General features: G+C 43.7%; 1 protein-coding gene across 1 annotated transcript in view; it reads left to right on the top strand.

Annotated features, from left to right (window-relative positions):
- Positions 1-6,611: 6,611 nt before the first annotated feature.
- Positions 6,612-15,955, top strand: part of GCNT2 (glucosaminyl (N-acetyl) transferase 2, I-branching enzyme (I blood group)) — a 50,912-nt gene continuing 41,568 nt past the window's right edge. Inside the window, exon 1 of the mRNA XM_006864093.1 lies at positions 6,612-7,536. Coding sequence (XP_006864155.1) covers positions 6,612-7,536 — 925 coding nt within the window. The remainder of the gene's footprint in view (positions 7,537-15,955) is intronic.

Genomic DNA, 15,955 nt, shown 5'->3' with positions numbered 1-15,955 from the left:
GTTCTCCCGCAGAACAGCTGGTAGTGTCGAATTGCTGACCTTGTGGTTCGCAGCCCGATTTGTAACCTAGTGCGATGGAAAAACAAAAGGTCTTGTGAACAAGTCAGACCTGGATTCAAATCCAGCCCCATCCACTGACCAGCATGCATTCAGTTTTGCTTTTGTAAAACTTGTTGTGGCTGGAACACAAGTCATGTAAGATGATTGAGAACGGAAACACTGTAAGGGAGAGAAGATTCCCCCGTATTCTCAGAAGGGGCCCAGATAGCCCAGCCCTTGATTGTACTGTTTGCACTGATCTGATAATTTGCTGTTCGAGGTACTCCTTGTGCTGTCCCAATGTTTGTGACTGCAAATGGTATCCTCCATCAGAGACAGGCAGGGAGTAGCATAAAATATCCATTCGATGACAGTTTTCATAAGTCAATGAAGATGGAAGACAGAAGGAATACAGAATCGCTGTACCAAAAAGAACTGGGCAACGTTCAGCCACTTCTGGAAGTCGCATACGATTGAGGCCTGATGGTACTAAAGGAAGAAGTCTAAGCTTCACTGAGGAATTGGCAAGAAATAAAGCTCCAAAGAGCACAGTCTTTTTTTTTTTCTTTTTTTTTTTTGCATCTCAATGTAAAGAAAACAAAAGTCCTCACCACTAGACCAATAAACAACATTCTTATCAACGGAGAAAAGATTGAAGTTGTCAAGGACTTCATTCTTCTTGGATCAACTATCAACACTCATGGAAGCAGCAGTCAAGAAATCAAATGATGTATTGCATTAGGAAAATCTGCTGCACAAGACCTTTTTAAAGTGTTGAAGAGCAAAGATGTCAGCTTGCTGACTAAGGTGCACCTGACCCAAGCCTTGGTGTTTTCAATAACCTCATATGCATGTGAAATCTGGACAGTGAATAAGGAAAACCATAGAAGAATTGATGCTTTTGAGTTATGGTGTTGGAGGAAAATATTGAAAGTACCATGGGCTACCAAAAGAACAAACAGATCTCTGTTGGAAGAAGTACAGCCAGCGTGCTCCTTGAAGGCCAGGATGGCCAAACTTGGTTTCTCATACTTTAGACATATTGTCAGGAGGGACCAGTCACTGGAGAAGGATATGATGTTTGGTAAGGTGGAGGGTCAGAGAAGAAGAGGAAGACCCCCAGTGAAATGGATTGGCCAGGTGGCAGCATCGATGGACTCAAGCGTCGCAACAATAGTGAGGTTGTCCCAGGATCAGGCAGTGTTTCGTTCTATTGTGCATAGGATCACTATGAGTGGATACTGACTCTGGCACTTAACAACAACAACAACAGGGCTCCAAGAATTGATGTGATAGCAGTTGAAATGTTTCAACAAACTAATGCAGATCTGGCTGTGTTCACTTATCTACGCAAGGGTATTTAGAAAATAGCAACCTGGCATACCAAATGGAAGAGTTCAATATTTGTATCAATTTCAAGGAAAAGTGATCCAATAGAATGTGGAAATAATGAGAAATATTATCACAACCAAGTCAAATTTTCCTGGAGATAATGGGGGAAAAAAGTTGTAGCAGTACATTGACAGGGAACTCCCAGAAGAAACTCAAGCTAGACTCAGAAGGGGACGTGGAATGAAGACTATCGGTATTGATATCACTGGATGTTGGCTAAAAGCAGAGCATACTAGAAAGATAGTGCTGTGTTTAAGTTCTGTTGAGTTGGTTCCAACACACAGCGATCCTATATAAGATTTCGGAGGAGCAGCTGATGGATTTGCACTGCTGACCCTGCAGTTAGCAATTGAGTGCTTCTCGTCCAGTGCCACACCAGGACTTGTGTTTTATTGACTATGCAAAGACATTAGACTATAAGGATAATAACAAATTATGGATAACATTGTAAAGAATGAGACCTTCAGAACACTTCATTGTGCTCATGTGAAACCTGTACATAAACCAAGAGGCAATCGTTGGAACAGAACAAGGGGGGCTATTACCTGGTTTAAAATCTGAAAAGCTGTGTGTTTGGTTATGAATCCTTTCACCATACTTAATCTATATGATGAGCAAATAATCTGAGAAGCTGGCTATGTAAAGAAGACCTTGACAACAGGATTGGAAGAAGGCTCATTGGCAGGTGACATCATCTGGCTTGCTGAAAGTGAAGGACTTGAAACACTAACCAGTGAAGATCCAAGACTACAGCCTTCGGTATGGATTACTGCATAAAGAAAACAAAACTCCTCACAACTGGATCAATACACTACATCTGCTGCGAAAGACCTCTTTAAAGTGTTAAAAGGCAAAGATGTCAATCTGCGGACTGAGGTGTACCTGACTCAAACCCCATACAGTGGTTGCCCCATATGTATGTGAAAGCTGGACAGTGAATAAGGAAGACCAAAGAAGAATTGATGCCTTTAAATTATGGCATTGGCAAAGGAAAGTATTATGGACTACCAGAAAAACTAGTAACTCTGTATTGGAAAAAATACAGCCGGAATGCGCCTTAGAAGGGAGGATGGTGAAACTTCATCTCTTGTATTTGGACCATGGTGGCAGGAAGGACCAGTCTCAAGAGGACATCATGCTTGATAATGCGTTGTTGTTGTTAAGTACTGTGGAGTTGGTTCTGACCCATAGCGACCCTGAACAGGGTTTCCGAGGCTTTAAATCTTTACGGGAGCAGAAAGCCTCATCTTTCTCCCGCGGAGCAGCTGGTAGTTTCAAACTGCTGACCTTGCGGTTCGCAGCCCGATTTGTAACCACTACGCTACCAGAGGTCAGCAAAAAAAAAAAAAGGGGGGAGGCACTCAATGAGATGGATTGACATAGTAACTGCAACAGGGGACTCAGACATGGCGGCAATCCTGAGGAATGTGTAGGACCAGGCAGTGTTTTGTTCTGCTGTACACGAGGGCACTGTGCGTGAGTCGTCAGAACTTACTTGCCAGCGTCTAACAAGAAGTCCGGAGTCCTGGGGTGGCGCTGTGAGTTAATGCGCCAGACTACTGCAAAGCCATTGAAACTGCAAGGTCGGCAGTTTAAGCTCACCAGTCGATCTTTGGAAACCTTATACAGGGTCGCTATGGGTCAGAACCAACTCGACGGCACTCAACAACAACAACAAGTTGAAGAGTAAACAGAACAGAAATAATTTCCTGGCTGCAAGTTAACTGTTTACCCCACCCACCCAATTATTTACCAGAATAAAATGCCCATTCAGGTACCACAGACACCAGGCAAAACAAACCTACCACTGGACCACTCATTAAATTAACAAGACGTTACATTCTAATCTCAGTTGCTTCATCTAAATCATTGTAAATAAGCCAGGACAGACTATAGAATCTTTTGTTTGGGAGACTGCTATTTTAACCTATGAGTCAGAATCAACTCGATGACAGGGGCTGCTGGGGGTGTGGTGTGGTGGTGGTTTTAACTTAATAATGTTGCAAACTTCCAATTTGTGATCTGCTTTGACTTGATCATGATGAAAGATTGGCTGAGTTTGCTTTGCACTGGCCAGCCACCAAAGTTCCCTAGTGTAGGATCAGGGCTTAAGGCAAAGAAATAGAAAATGAACCGGCCAGGAATGCTCTTACCTTCCTCCCTCTCCTACTTCATTCTCCTTGCATCTGCCAAGGATATGTTTTGCAGAAAAGGGTGTGGTTCTAATAAGACTGAAGGGAAGTGAAGATACAAGATGGACTATTCTAACTTCACATTGCTACATTTCTGGTTCTTCTGGAGTGAAGTAGGAATGGCGATGGGGAAAGAAAAGAGTAGAGTTTAGCTTTGGGGAATAAATCCGTTTACTTGAAAAACTTTTAAAAGGTGAATGTTTTATTTTCCTTTCCTAAGAACAGAAATGGAAATTTAAGTTCACTAACAGAGGTCGGAAGTGTTGGATATTTTTCCAAGACAAGTCTAAATAACAATACGTGTTGCTGTTGGTTGCCATGGCAACCCCATGTACACTAGGAAAAAAGGCTGCCATCCTCATGATTGCTGTCCGCTTTTGCCTTCCAATCTAGGCTATCTTTTAGCACTTGTTAAGTCCTTCCAGTCTCTATTGACTCATGGTGGTTGGTGATTCTGTGCTGTGGAGTCGATTCCGACTCATAGCGACCCTGTATAGGGTTTTGGAGAAGCAGCTGGTGAGCTTGAACCGTCGACCTTGAGATTCAAACCGACCTTGCGGTGGTCCCGTGCGTAATTTACAGCGCCACACCAGGGCTGTATCAGAAATATTATGATCCACAGGTTTCATTCCGGAAGTAGCTTGCCAGGTGGTTTTCCCTGGTTTGTTTCAGTCTGGAAGTTTGCTGAAGCCTGTTCACCATGGTAACCCTGTGATCTTCGAAATCCTGTAGCTTAATCGTTTGTTTTATTCTTCTTCTTCTTTTTTTTAATGCTTTATTGTGAATTATATGATAGTTTACATGGGAGAACATCAGTTTTACATTCATCCTGTAGTATATCGTTTCATTGCCATGGTTACAACCCCCTTCATGCATCATCAACCAACCAAAGGGTATACATTACAAGCCTCCCCGCCCTCCCCCCTTGTCAACACCCTGCTCCATCTCTCCACGTCACCGTCTCTGCCTCCATCTCAGGCATCACTGCTTCTCTGAGTTAGGGTCCGGAACTGCGCTCTTCTTTGATGGATGGTCCCAGGGACCTGGGCTCCTAGGCTGAAAAGTTAATCACTCCCCTCCTTGCTACAAAACGTCTACCTTTATGTATGTTTCCAACCTTCACAAGCAGTCCTGATAACAATTATTCACTATTGTATCACAAGAGACCCATCCGCATTTCCTTTCATCAGCCCCGCCCAGACAGATTGGATAATACTCAGTGGAGATTCTACCTTCCTCTATGCCCTCTGAATCTAGGTTCCCTCTTGAAAGCTTGTAAGCCAGTCATTTCTTGCCTTTGTAGACCCCGTTTGTTTCATTCTTGAACTTTAAAAGGAAGGCAGCAAAATTAGGATCTGGCTCCTATCCAAAGGAGTGGCTTTGGGAAATGAATTTTTATTGGACTCAGTTCCTTCATCTGGGAGCGCTAAGATCCCTTCCAACTCTTTGGGTCTGTCTTCAAATCAGGATCCATCACCTTTGTCCTTGTTGCTTCTCATTAGTTTAGTGAACTACTGAAAGGTAGAGGATGGTGTGGGATAAGGAGCGGTAGGATGGTTGCATTATTCACTGCACGAAGGCCCAGGGCTTGAGCTCACTTTAGTACACCGTGTGGTCTCACAGTCCAGCCTTTGGTTGGATCAGTTTCCCCAAGAAGTGTCCTTCCCACTCTATCAATTCTCCACTTGTGTGGAGAGCTGGAGGCCTCGCCTCGTACAGGTGCGTTCTGAGAACCCTTTTGTAATGTGAACAGACCTGCAGGGTTTCTCTTCCTGGCGCTCCAGATACTTCCAGGAATTCTGCAGCCGCCCGGAATCTTGTGTTCTTTTCTTCAGAGTAAGGAAGCGGGGGGAGGGGATTGGACGGGCAGAAGGGTGATTCTTTTTTGAGTTCTGTGAAATGACTTGTAAGGCCCTCAGGCCTGGAGACGTCGGAGAATGCACACCGGGCTTTTCAAGATGCCCTGGTGGCTTGCCACGCCACCGACGGAAGAGAATAAAGCGTCAACAGCTCATGTTCATCTGCGTGAAATGGGAACCTGTCTCGCCTCTCCGGGAACAATGACTATCGCATTTCCCTCCCGCGCTCACACTAAGACGCGTTTATTTCGTTCTAAGTCGTCAACACGACCGTAGAACGGTAAAAGGCACCTTCGGTTCCTTTTGTCTCCATCCCATGCTCGCCAGGGATGGGGCCCGCACATACGTATATAGGCTATGCAACGCCACCAGAATCGGTCTAATTTAGTCCTGCTAACATCTGCCTCACCAGCAGAGTGGTTTTTGGTCTGATCATCTACGTAGGCGCGTTGCAAGTTTTTTGTTGCTTTTTTTTTTTTTTCCATTTCTGCGTCAACATGTGACCATAAGGTAGAGAAAACAACTGAAACGAAAAAAAGGTGGTAGAGAAGCAGACCCTTGAAGCAGATGACCCCAAGGCTGTGGTTTCCAAGGACGCTAGCAGGTCATGGCTGCCGCAAGAAAACAGAGAACCGTTGCTCCGCTCACACGGAGGGGAAGCGGGAGACCAGACTAGATCGAATCGCTTGCTAGGGGGCGGGGAGGGGAAGGAGTGAAGCAAGAGAAAATCGGCTCTAGTGCAAAGGGCTTGTCGTCATGCTATTCCATCACGTAATCTGCTCAGGTCAGCCAATGGCGTTCCGTATGCAAATGAGGAGGGCTGCCAGAAGGGGTTGGCCCCAGAGCCAGCGGTGCTGGGTTGAGAGAATGCTCAGCCAGCAGCAGGGCTTCAGCACCCAGGGACCCGAGACCCGGGCGTGTTAGCAAAGCATCGCACCTCCAGCCGGCGCTACAGAGGATGGACGAGACGTGGAAACCGAGAGTAAAAGAGGACTGAAGGACTCCGGGAGAGCCAGCCCTCTGGAAGCTGTCAGAGTCCAAGACTGGCAAACCTCTCACACTTGTGGCTTCGGGACTGGTGGTTTCTCAATCCCCGAAGAGAGAGCTCGTCACCAAGGAAGTGAAAAGAATGAACTTTTGGAGGTATTATCTTTTTGCTTTTACAGTGTTCAGCGTGGTGATTTTTGTGATATTGTATAACAGCCAATTAAGCCTGCCAAAAAGTTACGAGAAGCTGAATATTTCCAGTGAAAGATATTTTAGAATCCAAGACTGTGATTCCGCCTTAGAAGGCAAGTCTACCTTTTTGTGGGGAAAGCCGTTAACATCACCATTAGGAAGTGTCCCTTGCAAGGACTACCTGACCCAGGGCCACTATATCACAAGTTCCCTGTCCGAAGAAGAAGCTGCCTTCCCCTTGGCATATGTCATGGTCATCCATAAAGATTTTAATACTTTTGAGAGGCTCTTCAGGTCTGTCTATATGCCCCAAAATGTCTACTGTGTTCATGTGGATGAGAAGGCCTCAGCTGCTTTTAAGGAGTCCGTGTTGCAATTTCTGAGCTGCTTCTCAAATGTTTTTTTTGCTTCTAAGATGGAGTCTGTGGTCTATGCAGGAATCTCCAGGCTCCAGGCTGACCTGAACTGCATGAGAGACCTGGCCAGCTCGCAGGTTCCCTGGAAGTACGTGATCAACACCTGTGGACAAGATTTCCCCCTGAAAACCAACAAGGAGATCATTCAGTATCTGAAAGGGTTTAAAGGGAAAAATATTACCCCCGGGGTGCTGCCTCCTGATCATGCAATTAAGCGGACTAAATATGTCCACAGAGAGCATATAGGCAAGCATGGTTCTTTTGTGCAAAATACTAATATTTTGAAATCCTCACCTCCACATCAACTGACCATCTACTTTGGCACTGCCTACGTAGCCCTAACCAGAGAGTTTGTCAATTTTGTCTTTCGAGACAAGCGAGCCATTGATCTACTACAGTGGTCTAAAGACACTTATAGTCCCGATGAACATTTCTGGGTGACACTCAATAGGATTCCAGGTAAGCACCCATTTCTGGTCTTATTTCTTCTTAAGGATATTGACTGACTTTGCTTGCTAGCATTTTATTCCTCTGGAGCACTGGTGCATTTGAAAAAAAAAAAAAAGTAAATGCTTAGAAAATTACTTACTTGGTTGTTTTAAAAAAAGATGTTTCGCTGTCTGTTTCTGTTGTCCCTGAATATACAAGATTCAGTGAGATAGGAGTCCTGGTGTGGCGCTGTAGGATAAAAGCACTTGACCACAAGGACAGCCATTCAAATTCACCAGTCGCTCCTTGGAACCCTATACAGGGTTGTTAGGATTGGAATCGACTTGACAGCACTTGACAACATGAAGTTTGAGGAGCTACATACAGGAGCTCTGTTAAAACCATCTTTGCTTGTAAACCACATTGTTACTGACTTGGAGCTTCTTAGTCTTTGGAATGACTGCTTTCTGTACTTTAAGTACAGCTATAACACAGTGGTTCTGTTCATTTCAACACGTCTCTAGAAATAGTAGCGTTTCTTTCAGAGGACTGTTATGCACTATTACATTGATGCTGTCATCGCTCAAAGTTCATGGAGCTATCATGGTAGGAAGTTATTTTTAGATCTTCGAAATCTCTGAATGTTGACAGATTCTCACTAGCTTTAAATGTCTTTTGGTTAAAATCTGAGGACCTATTCAGGTCACTGCTACTTGGTTCAACATTATCTATTTATTATTTTATTACTTAGAGAAGTGGGTAACAATTTGATGAACAAAAATAAACCAAAAACTTTTATATAAATAAGCATGTAAGCTCTGATGTGGAGCTGTAGGATAAGCACTGGACAGGTAGCCACATGGTCAGCAGTTCAAACCCACCAGCCTCTCTCAGAAACCCTATACAGTGTCGCTATGAGTTGGAACCGATTCGCATTCAGCACCATACAACAAATATATTTTTATCTGTGTCAAGAGATTCTGGAGTCCTGGTGTGGTGCTGTGGGTTAATGCGCCAGACTGCAAAGACATTTGAACTGCAAGGTCAATGGTTTAAGCACACCAGCTGCTCCTTGGAAACCCTATACAGTGTTACTATGGGTCAGAATTGACTAGACGGCACCTAACAACAACAAACAAATTCTAGCTGGAGTGAATTCTCTTTCTTTAAGTCAGTTTTTTGTTTTGTTTTTTTTTAGAAGCTATAGTTTGCCCACTCTTGGTTTTATATACTATGAAGTCTTTTTGATTGTTTATGATAATTTGGAAAGGGATGACAGACACCTGAAGACATCAGTCCTACAGTCCTTTTTTGATTCAAGTCTGGATTTCTTATCAGAATTCTGTTTCCCAGACTTCCCCACACAGGGAATCCTGTGTGACCTTCGACACCTCTTCCTGGTTCTGATGTCCCCATACACAGGTTTCTACAGTTGCGCCACCGTGGCTCAGGGTGTTGGCCTTGTATGGGGGTGTTTTCCATCTGGCTGTCCTACTTTACATAACTCTCTGCTCCTAAGTAGTACCACTGACACATTTCCGTACTGTTTGAAGCTACCTTCAGATCTGAAAGTAGACTTAAAACAGTAAGTCGTATTTAAACCCAAACCCTTGCCATCGTTAAGTTAATTCATACATGGGCAAACCCGTGGGTGTTGGGAGTAGAACTGTGCCCTATGGAGTTCTCAACTGCTAACTTTTCAGAATAGATCACCAGGCTTTGAGTTAACAGCTGAGCACGTTAACCTCATGTGCAGATGAAGAAAATGAGGCTGTGAGAAATTGAATAGCTGGAAATAAAATAGAGTCTTGGTGTATCACTGTAGGATAAGCACTGGACTGCTAACTGCACTTGGCAGTTCAAGCCTACTAGTCGTTTCTCAGAAACTCTGTACAGGGTCGCTTTAAGTCGGAACCAATTCAATGGCACTTAACGACAAAAGTTAAGAAGAATATGGTGAGAGAGAGGGAGAGAGAGTGAACTTGCTTGCTGAGACTGCAGGGCCCCACTTTGTTATCTAGTGTCAATGTAAGACAATTTCCTGGGATTAGAGACACCCCACCACTCAGTTTAAACCTGTGCTAGCTTCCTTATTTTAATCTCCCTCCTTGAAGAGGCTTTAATCTGACTCTTCCAGTCTCCAGATCAGTGGAAATGGGAATGTCCTTCTGCTGAAGTTCTCATGGAGGCTTGGAAAGAAGAAACAAATAGTGGAAACCCTGGACCAAATCACTGTTTAGAATAACACAAGAAAGTGAAGGGTCCTGAGGGCTTTGTCTTCACATAGACTAGAAAAGACATTTTTGAAAAATAATAGGATACTTTAATGCTTATATTGCCACCAGTCAACAGATGTTTATTAACCTCTCATTGTACCAAGGCATTCTGGTGTGGCCCTGCTGGTTAATGCGCTGGACTGCAAGGTTGGCTTGAACTGCAAGGTCGGTGGTGCAAGCTCACCAACCATTCCTTGGAAACCCTATACAGGGTCACTATGAGTCGGGATCGACTCGACAGCACTTAACAACAACAACATTGTAGCAAGCACCCTTCTGTGTACTTTTTACAGCGTTCTGGTCACACACATGCCTTCATGGTGTTTAAGCTTCAGGATTTAAGTGCTGAGTACCAGGGGCCTTCTAAAAGTTCGTGGAAAAATGAAATTTAAAAATAATGGTATTTTCTCACAAACTATTTGAAGTTCCTTCATATTCAATTTTGATGATGGTTTAGTAAGAGTATATTTGGTCTAATTTCTCTCCATCCTAATTCCTCAAAATAAAGTGACTTTTTTCCTGAAAGATCCCTCCATAAAGTATCCCTCTCTATTTATAAATTATGTTTAAATTAGTTTTTTAAATAGAAAATATACTCCCATGACTAAAAATTTTAAATTACGCAGTTATTACAGTCTTCCTCGCAACTCTGTCCCCCAGTTCTTTTCTCCATCAGCAGCCAATGTTATTGTTTTCTTGTATATTCTTCTGAGGAATCCCTGGGTATCGCAAACAGGTAACACACTTGGCTACTAACCCAAGGAATGGTGGTTCAAGTCTACCCAGAGGCACTTAAAGACTTCCAAAACATCAGCCATTGAAATACTCATGGAGCATAGTTCTCCTGTGACACATATACGGTCCCCCAGGAGTCAGAAGCAACTAAACTGCAACTGGTTGTAATACCTTTGCTACAGACTTTTATTAAGCAGTGTTTTGACCAGTCTTATTTTTATTTAATCAAATGCTAAAGTTTTGAGGGTTTTTTTTTTAAGTCTTTCTTTGATAGACAATAAAGCCAGTTTACACGTCGTGTGTGAAAAACATTAAGTTCACCAAAACGACACAGAAAAAAGCAAGAGAACATGATCCTTATATGGTGTACTATATTGTCTTAAATGAGAAACAAAATGAGGGGGGGTGGTCTTCAAAACGTTCGTGGAAAAATCAAATGAAAAGCTAATGTATTTTTCCACAAATTTTTGAAGCCCCCTCATACTACAAGTTGTGGTCTTTATAAATTGCATGTTGATATTTAGGAACCTGTTCTTAAACAGCTCAAATTTTTCCTTCTTTGAAGCCTTTTAAAATTTGTTGTTAGGTGCTGTCATGACAGTTTCCAACGCATATTGATTCCCTGTGATTTTCTTGGTTCTAATCCTTACTGGAGCAGATCCAGAGATCTTTCTCCTACAAGGCAGCTGGGTGGGTTCAAACTGCCAACCTTCCGGTTAACAGCTTAGTGTTTAACCTTTGCACCACTTAGGCCCAAGGAATTCTGTGGGATAAAGATACCAGGAGCTTTGGCCCCGCAGGGTCCAGCAATGCTTTCTGTATAGACTAGCAGTTAGAAGGGTCCATAGTCAGCTGGTTCCTTGCTGTGGCTTCTCATTATCTTGAGGGTTGGGTTCCAGCTTATCATGTGACCCTCCATGGCCTGGCCTCTGTCCATTTCTCTACCCTCATGTCATTTTGACTTGATACCTCTCAGACTTCATGTTCTAGCAACCGCTTGGGTTTCCCCTGACATTTATGCAATTTTCACCTATTTTTTTTCTTTGGGATCCCCTACATACTGGATCTCACGTTGGTTTGAAATGCATGGTTCAAACTCACCAGCCACTCCTTGGAAGGGTAGCTATGAGTCAGAACTTAACAACACTCTCTAGCTAATTCCTATTCACATACTTTATAACCCACCTGGAATTTCAATCCCTCTGAAAGCCTTCTCTGATAACCCCTCCCATACCTTAGGTCCTCAACCTGGGTACTTCTCCAACGCCCACGGCCACCAGCTTTGAATTACAATGAATGTTAAATGAATGTCTTCTCTATTCTTTCATCCCATGTTTGAGCCCCTAAAAGTTCAAAAATTTGACATTCATCTTTGTATGCCTCTCTCTATCCCTCACCTATCAGTGTGCCTGTGTAGATACATCTCTGGTGATGCTATAGAATAAGCACTGGACTGCTAACCACAGGGTCAGCAGTTCAAGCCCACCAGCTGCTCCTCTGGAGAAAGATGAAGCTTTCTGCTTCCGTAAAGATTTAAAGCCTTGAAACCCCTTTAAAGGGTCACTATGAGTCAGAATAAGGAGCTCTGGTAGTGTAGTGGTTACGAGTTGGGCTGCTAACTTCAAGGCCAGCAGTTTGAAACTACCAGCCGTTCCATGGGAGAACGATAAAGAATTACAGGAAACCCTGTGCAGGGTCGCTATGAGTTGGAACCGACTCCATGGCACATAACCACCACCACCATGAGTCAGAATCAACTGGATGGCAGTGGCTTTAGAGTACTGATTAAGGAGCCCTGGTGGTGCAGTGGTTAAAGCTAACCAGAAGACTGAAGACTGGACTCCACCAACTGCTGCATAGAAGATAAGATCTGAGATCTGCTTCTGTTAAGAGAACAGCCCATAGGCTACCCCACAGGGCAGTTCTGTCCTAAAGGGTCACTGTGAGTCAGGTTTGACTCAGTGGCACAAAACAACAAGTGCTGAATGGGGATGGATTGAGGCAAGGGAGGGGCAGGGAGGTGCTGAATCACTATCGGAAGTTAAGAAGTGACCCTGAAGTATGGGAGGTGAATTGGGTGGTAAAGATAGAGGGACAATAGATTGAGATAGTGCTTGGCAGTATAACTCCACAATAGCCAGGACAACAAAATGATTCAGTCATGCAGTTGGAATGGACAGTCCTTCCTTAGAAAATCCCCTCTGGGCAGTCGACCTGAGCCTATGATGCTGTTGCTGAAAGCCCTGGGAGCCAATCCAGTTCGTTTCAGCCCTCCTTCCATCTGGTTTGAATTTCTTTCACAACTTGGCACGATTCTGACTTACTGTCAGTCCCATTCCTGGGCTTCTTATAGTGGGCTGTGTCTGACTTAATGCGATCTTGTGTTCCTGGGGTGGGCGTGGGGGATACTATAAGGAAATGAAAGGTTAAAAAAGGACAACAGTGTTGTTACTAAGTGCTGAGTCAGTACTGATTCATAGCGAACCTGTATAGGGTTTCCAAGGTATGGCTTGAGAGTTTGAACCAACGACCTTGCAGTTCAAACCCATCTTAGGGTCCAGTACTTATCCTACAGCGCCACACCAGGAGTCCTTAAGGAAATGTTAAGTTTAAGAAGAAAGAACAATGACAAGAAACTAAAAACACTTCTCCAGGTTGCCCTCAATAAATGTCAACTTTGACCTACTTTAAAAATACTGTTTTTTACAGAAAGGTTACCTGGACTACCTTTAAAGCTGGGTGTGGCTGGAGCAGTCCCAATCTTTTTCAAAGTATTCATTGTATTCTCAGTCAGGCCAATTGTACTTGTGACTGAGATTTATAAATGGTGTTACTATGTCCTAATGAAATTTATTAGGCATTCAGATCCACAATGAAGCTGGTTTTGGTGGCCACAGGACAATCCACAGGGCATTTGTACAGTCAGTGTGGAGTTAGCACCTTGTGGTTAAAGATGCTTCCATGTGTTCCTGGTCATTTAACAGAGTTTTAAAAATGATGCAACTTTTTTTTTGATAGGTCAGTCACATTAAACATCCACAGTAAATCTGGACATGATTTTCAAAATATTGCATTAGTGATTTGGGCCTAATTAGCTGTCTTTATTTAACTCTTTGATAAAAGGTTCTAGGCTCTTCTGAGACCTGTCGTTTGGTAGGGTCTGGTGTTTACGAGTCTGGCTGCCAACCGCAAGGTCAGCAGTTCAAAACTACCAGCGGTTCTGTGGAAGAAAGATGAGGCATTTTGCTCCCATAAAGATTTACAGCCTTGGAAACCCTGTACAGGGTCACTATGAGTTGGAACCGACTCCACGATACTTAATGACAAAGAGCAAGGTAGATCATTCACAATGTGCCCTGGCTTTGAGACCCTAGGCTGACAAGTCCGTTCTAAGGGGCTGAGCTCCAGGTAGAGAAACCTTAGATAGGCTATCGAGTAATTTACAGAATTAAATTACACTGAAGTGCCAGCCATCTGTAGTCATTTCTGATACTTCTCATTATTGGCTGTGTTGGGAAACATGAGGTCTTCCTCATCACTGAGGATCTGAACCCAAACATTTTTATACTCCCCACCCTTGCAATATATAAAATGTGTGGGTTTATACTCCTCATCTTTGCAAGGGGTCCTGGTGTGGTGCTATGGGATAAATATTGGACAGGTAATCAACTTCACAACAACAACAAACCACAAGGTTGGTAGTTCAAACTCACTAGCCACTCCTCTAAGGAGCTCTGGTAGTGTAGTCGTTACGAGCCAGGCCGCTAACCTCAAGGTCGGCAGTTCGAAATTACCAGGAATTCCGTGAGAGAAAGATGAGGCTTTCAGCTCCGGTAAAGATTTACAGCCTCAGAAACCCTATACAGGGTTGCTATGAATTAGAACCAACTCCACAGCACACCAGGAGCTCTGGTAGAGTAGTGGTTACGAATTGGGCTGTGAACCTCAGCGTCAGCAGTTCGAAACTACCAGCTGTTCCAACGGGAGAAAGATGAGGCATTCTGCTCCCGTAAAGATTTACAGCCTCAGAAACCCTGTACAGGGTCACAGGGTCGCTATGAGTCAGAACCGACTCCACGGCACATCACAACAACAACCAACCACAGCACACCATCACCACCACCATCAGTCACTCATCAGATTGTCCTAGAAATTGTTGCTGTTGTTGTTAAGTGTGGTTGAGTTGGTTCATACTCATAGCAACCCTGTATAAGATTTCCAAGGAGCAGCTGGTGAGTTTGAACCGCCAGCCTTGTGGCTTGCAGTCCAGTGCTGATCCAGTGCCGTACCAGAAGTCCCCATAGTGACCCTTGTTGTTGTTAAGTGCCTTCAGGTTCGTTAGTTAGTTTCTAACTGCTGACCTTGAGGTTAGCAGCCCGACACATAAAACCAATCAAAACTTTAATGTTTCTCAGTTATTTCCTTTGCAAGGGTGTTGTTAAGTGCCATCAAGTTGGTTGCAACCCATATTGACCCTGTAGTTCAAAGGGCTTTCTGGCTCATTAATCCATAGCGCTACACCAGGACTCCATTCCAACTCATAGTGACCCACCCTGTATAGGGTTTCCGAGGAGTGACTGGTGGGTTTGAACCACCGGCTTTATGGCTCAAACTGACCTTTCAGTCCAGTGCATTATCCTGCAGCACCACACGTAGGGTTATACAAAACAAGACAAATTGTAGTAAAGCATTATGACTATTTTATGAAGAGTAAATAAATTATGGAGTCCTGGTGTGGCACTGTGGGCTAATGCACTGGACTGCAAGGTTGGCGGTTCGAAGTCACCAGCTGCTCTTCGGAAACCCTATACAGGGTCGCTATGGGTCGGAACTGACTCAAGGGCACTTAAAACAACAAATGCAATTGCAAATGATACATGCCTGCTAATGCTGAATGCAGATAGGGTTAATGTAGGTACCACTTTAGAACTGGCAAAACAATTTTTTCCAACCCCCAGTCAACCACCCAGATTCCATTTCACCAGTTTGTATAATACAGATCTTTTTGGGAAGTAGTAATTATCTTTTTTTTTTTTTTTTAATCTAAAACATAGTATTGCATTTCATTGTCTCTTAAAAGCTAACAAAATAAGATGTTGATTATATCTCAAAGCTGTAATATATAATCAATGTGTGGTGTAATGCTGTGGGTTAATGTGCTGCACTGCAAAGTCAGTTTGAACCTAGAGGTCAGCAATTCAAGTTCACCAGCTTCTCCTAGGAGTCCTGGTGTGGTGCTGTGGGTTAATGCACCAGACTGCAAAACTGTTGAAACAGCAAGGTCGGCGGTTCAAGCTCACCAGCTGTTCCTCTGAAAACCTATACAGGGTCGCTAAGGGTTGGAACCAACTCAACGGCACTTAATAGCAACAACCACAAGTCCATAGAAAGGTTGTTGTTGTTGTTAAGTGCTGTTGAGTCAGTTCCGACCCATAGCG

This window comes from Chrysochloris asiatica, unplaced genomic scaffold, assembly GCF_000296735.1.
Source record: "Chrysochloris asiatica unplaced genomic scaffold, ChrAsi1.0 scaffold00060, whole genome shotgun sequence".
Classification (NCBI taxonomy): domain Eukaryota; kingdom Metazoa; phylum Chordata; class Mammalia; order Afrosoricida; family Chrysochloridae; genus Chrysochloris; species Chrysochloris asiatica.
The sequence above is the reverse complement of the archived record's forward strand: the minus strand, read 5'-3'. Positions and strand labels throughout refer to the sequence as shown.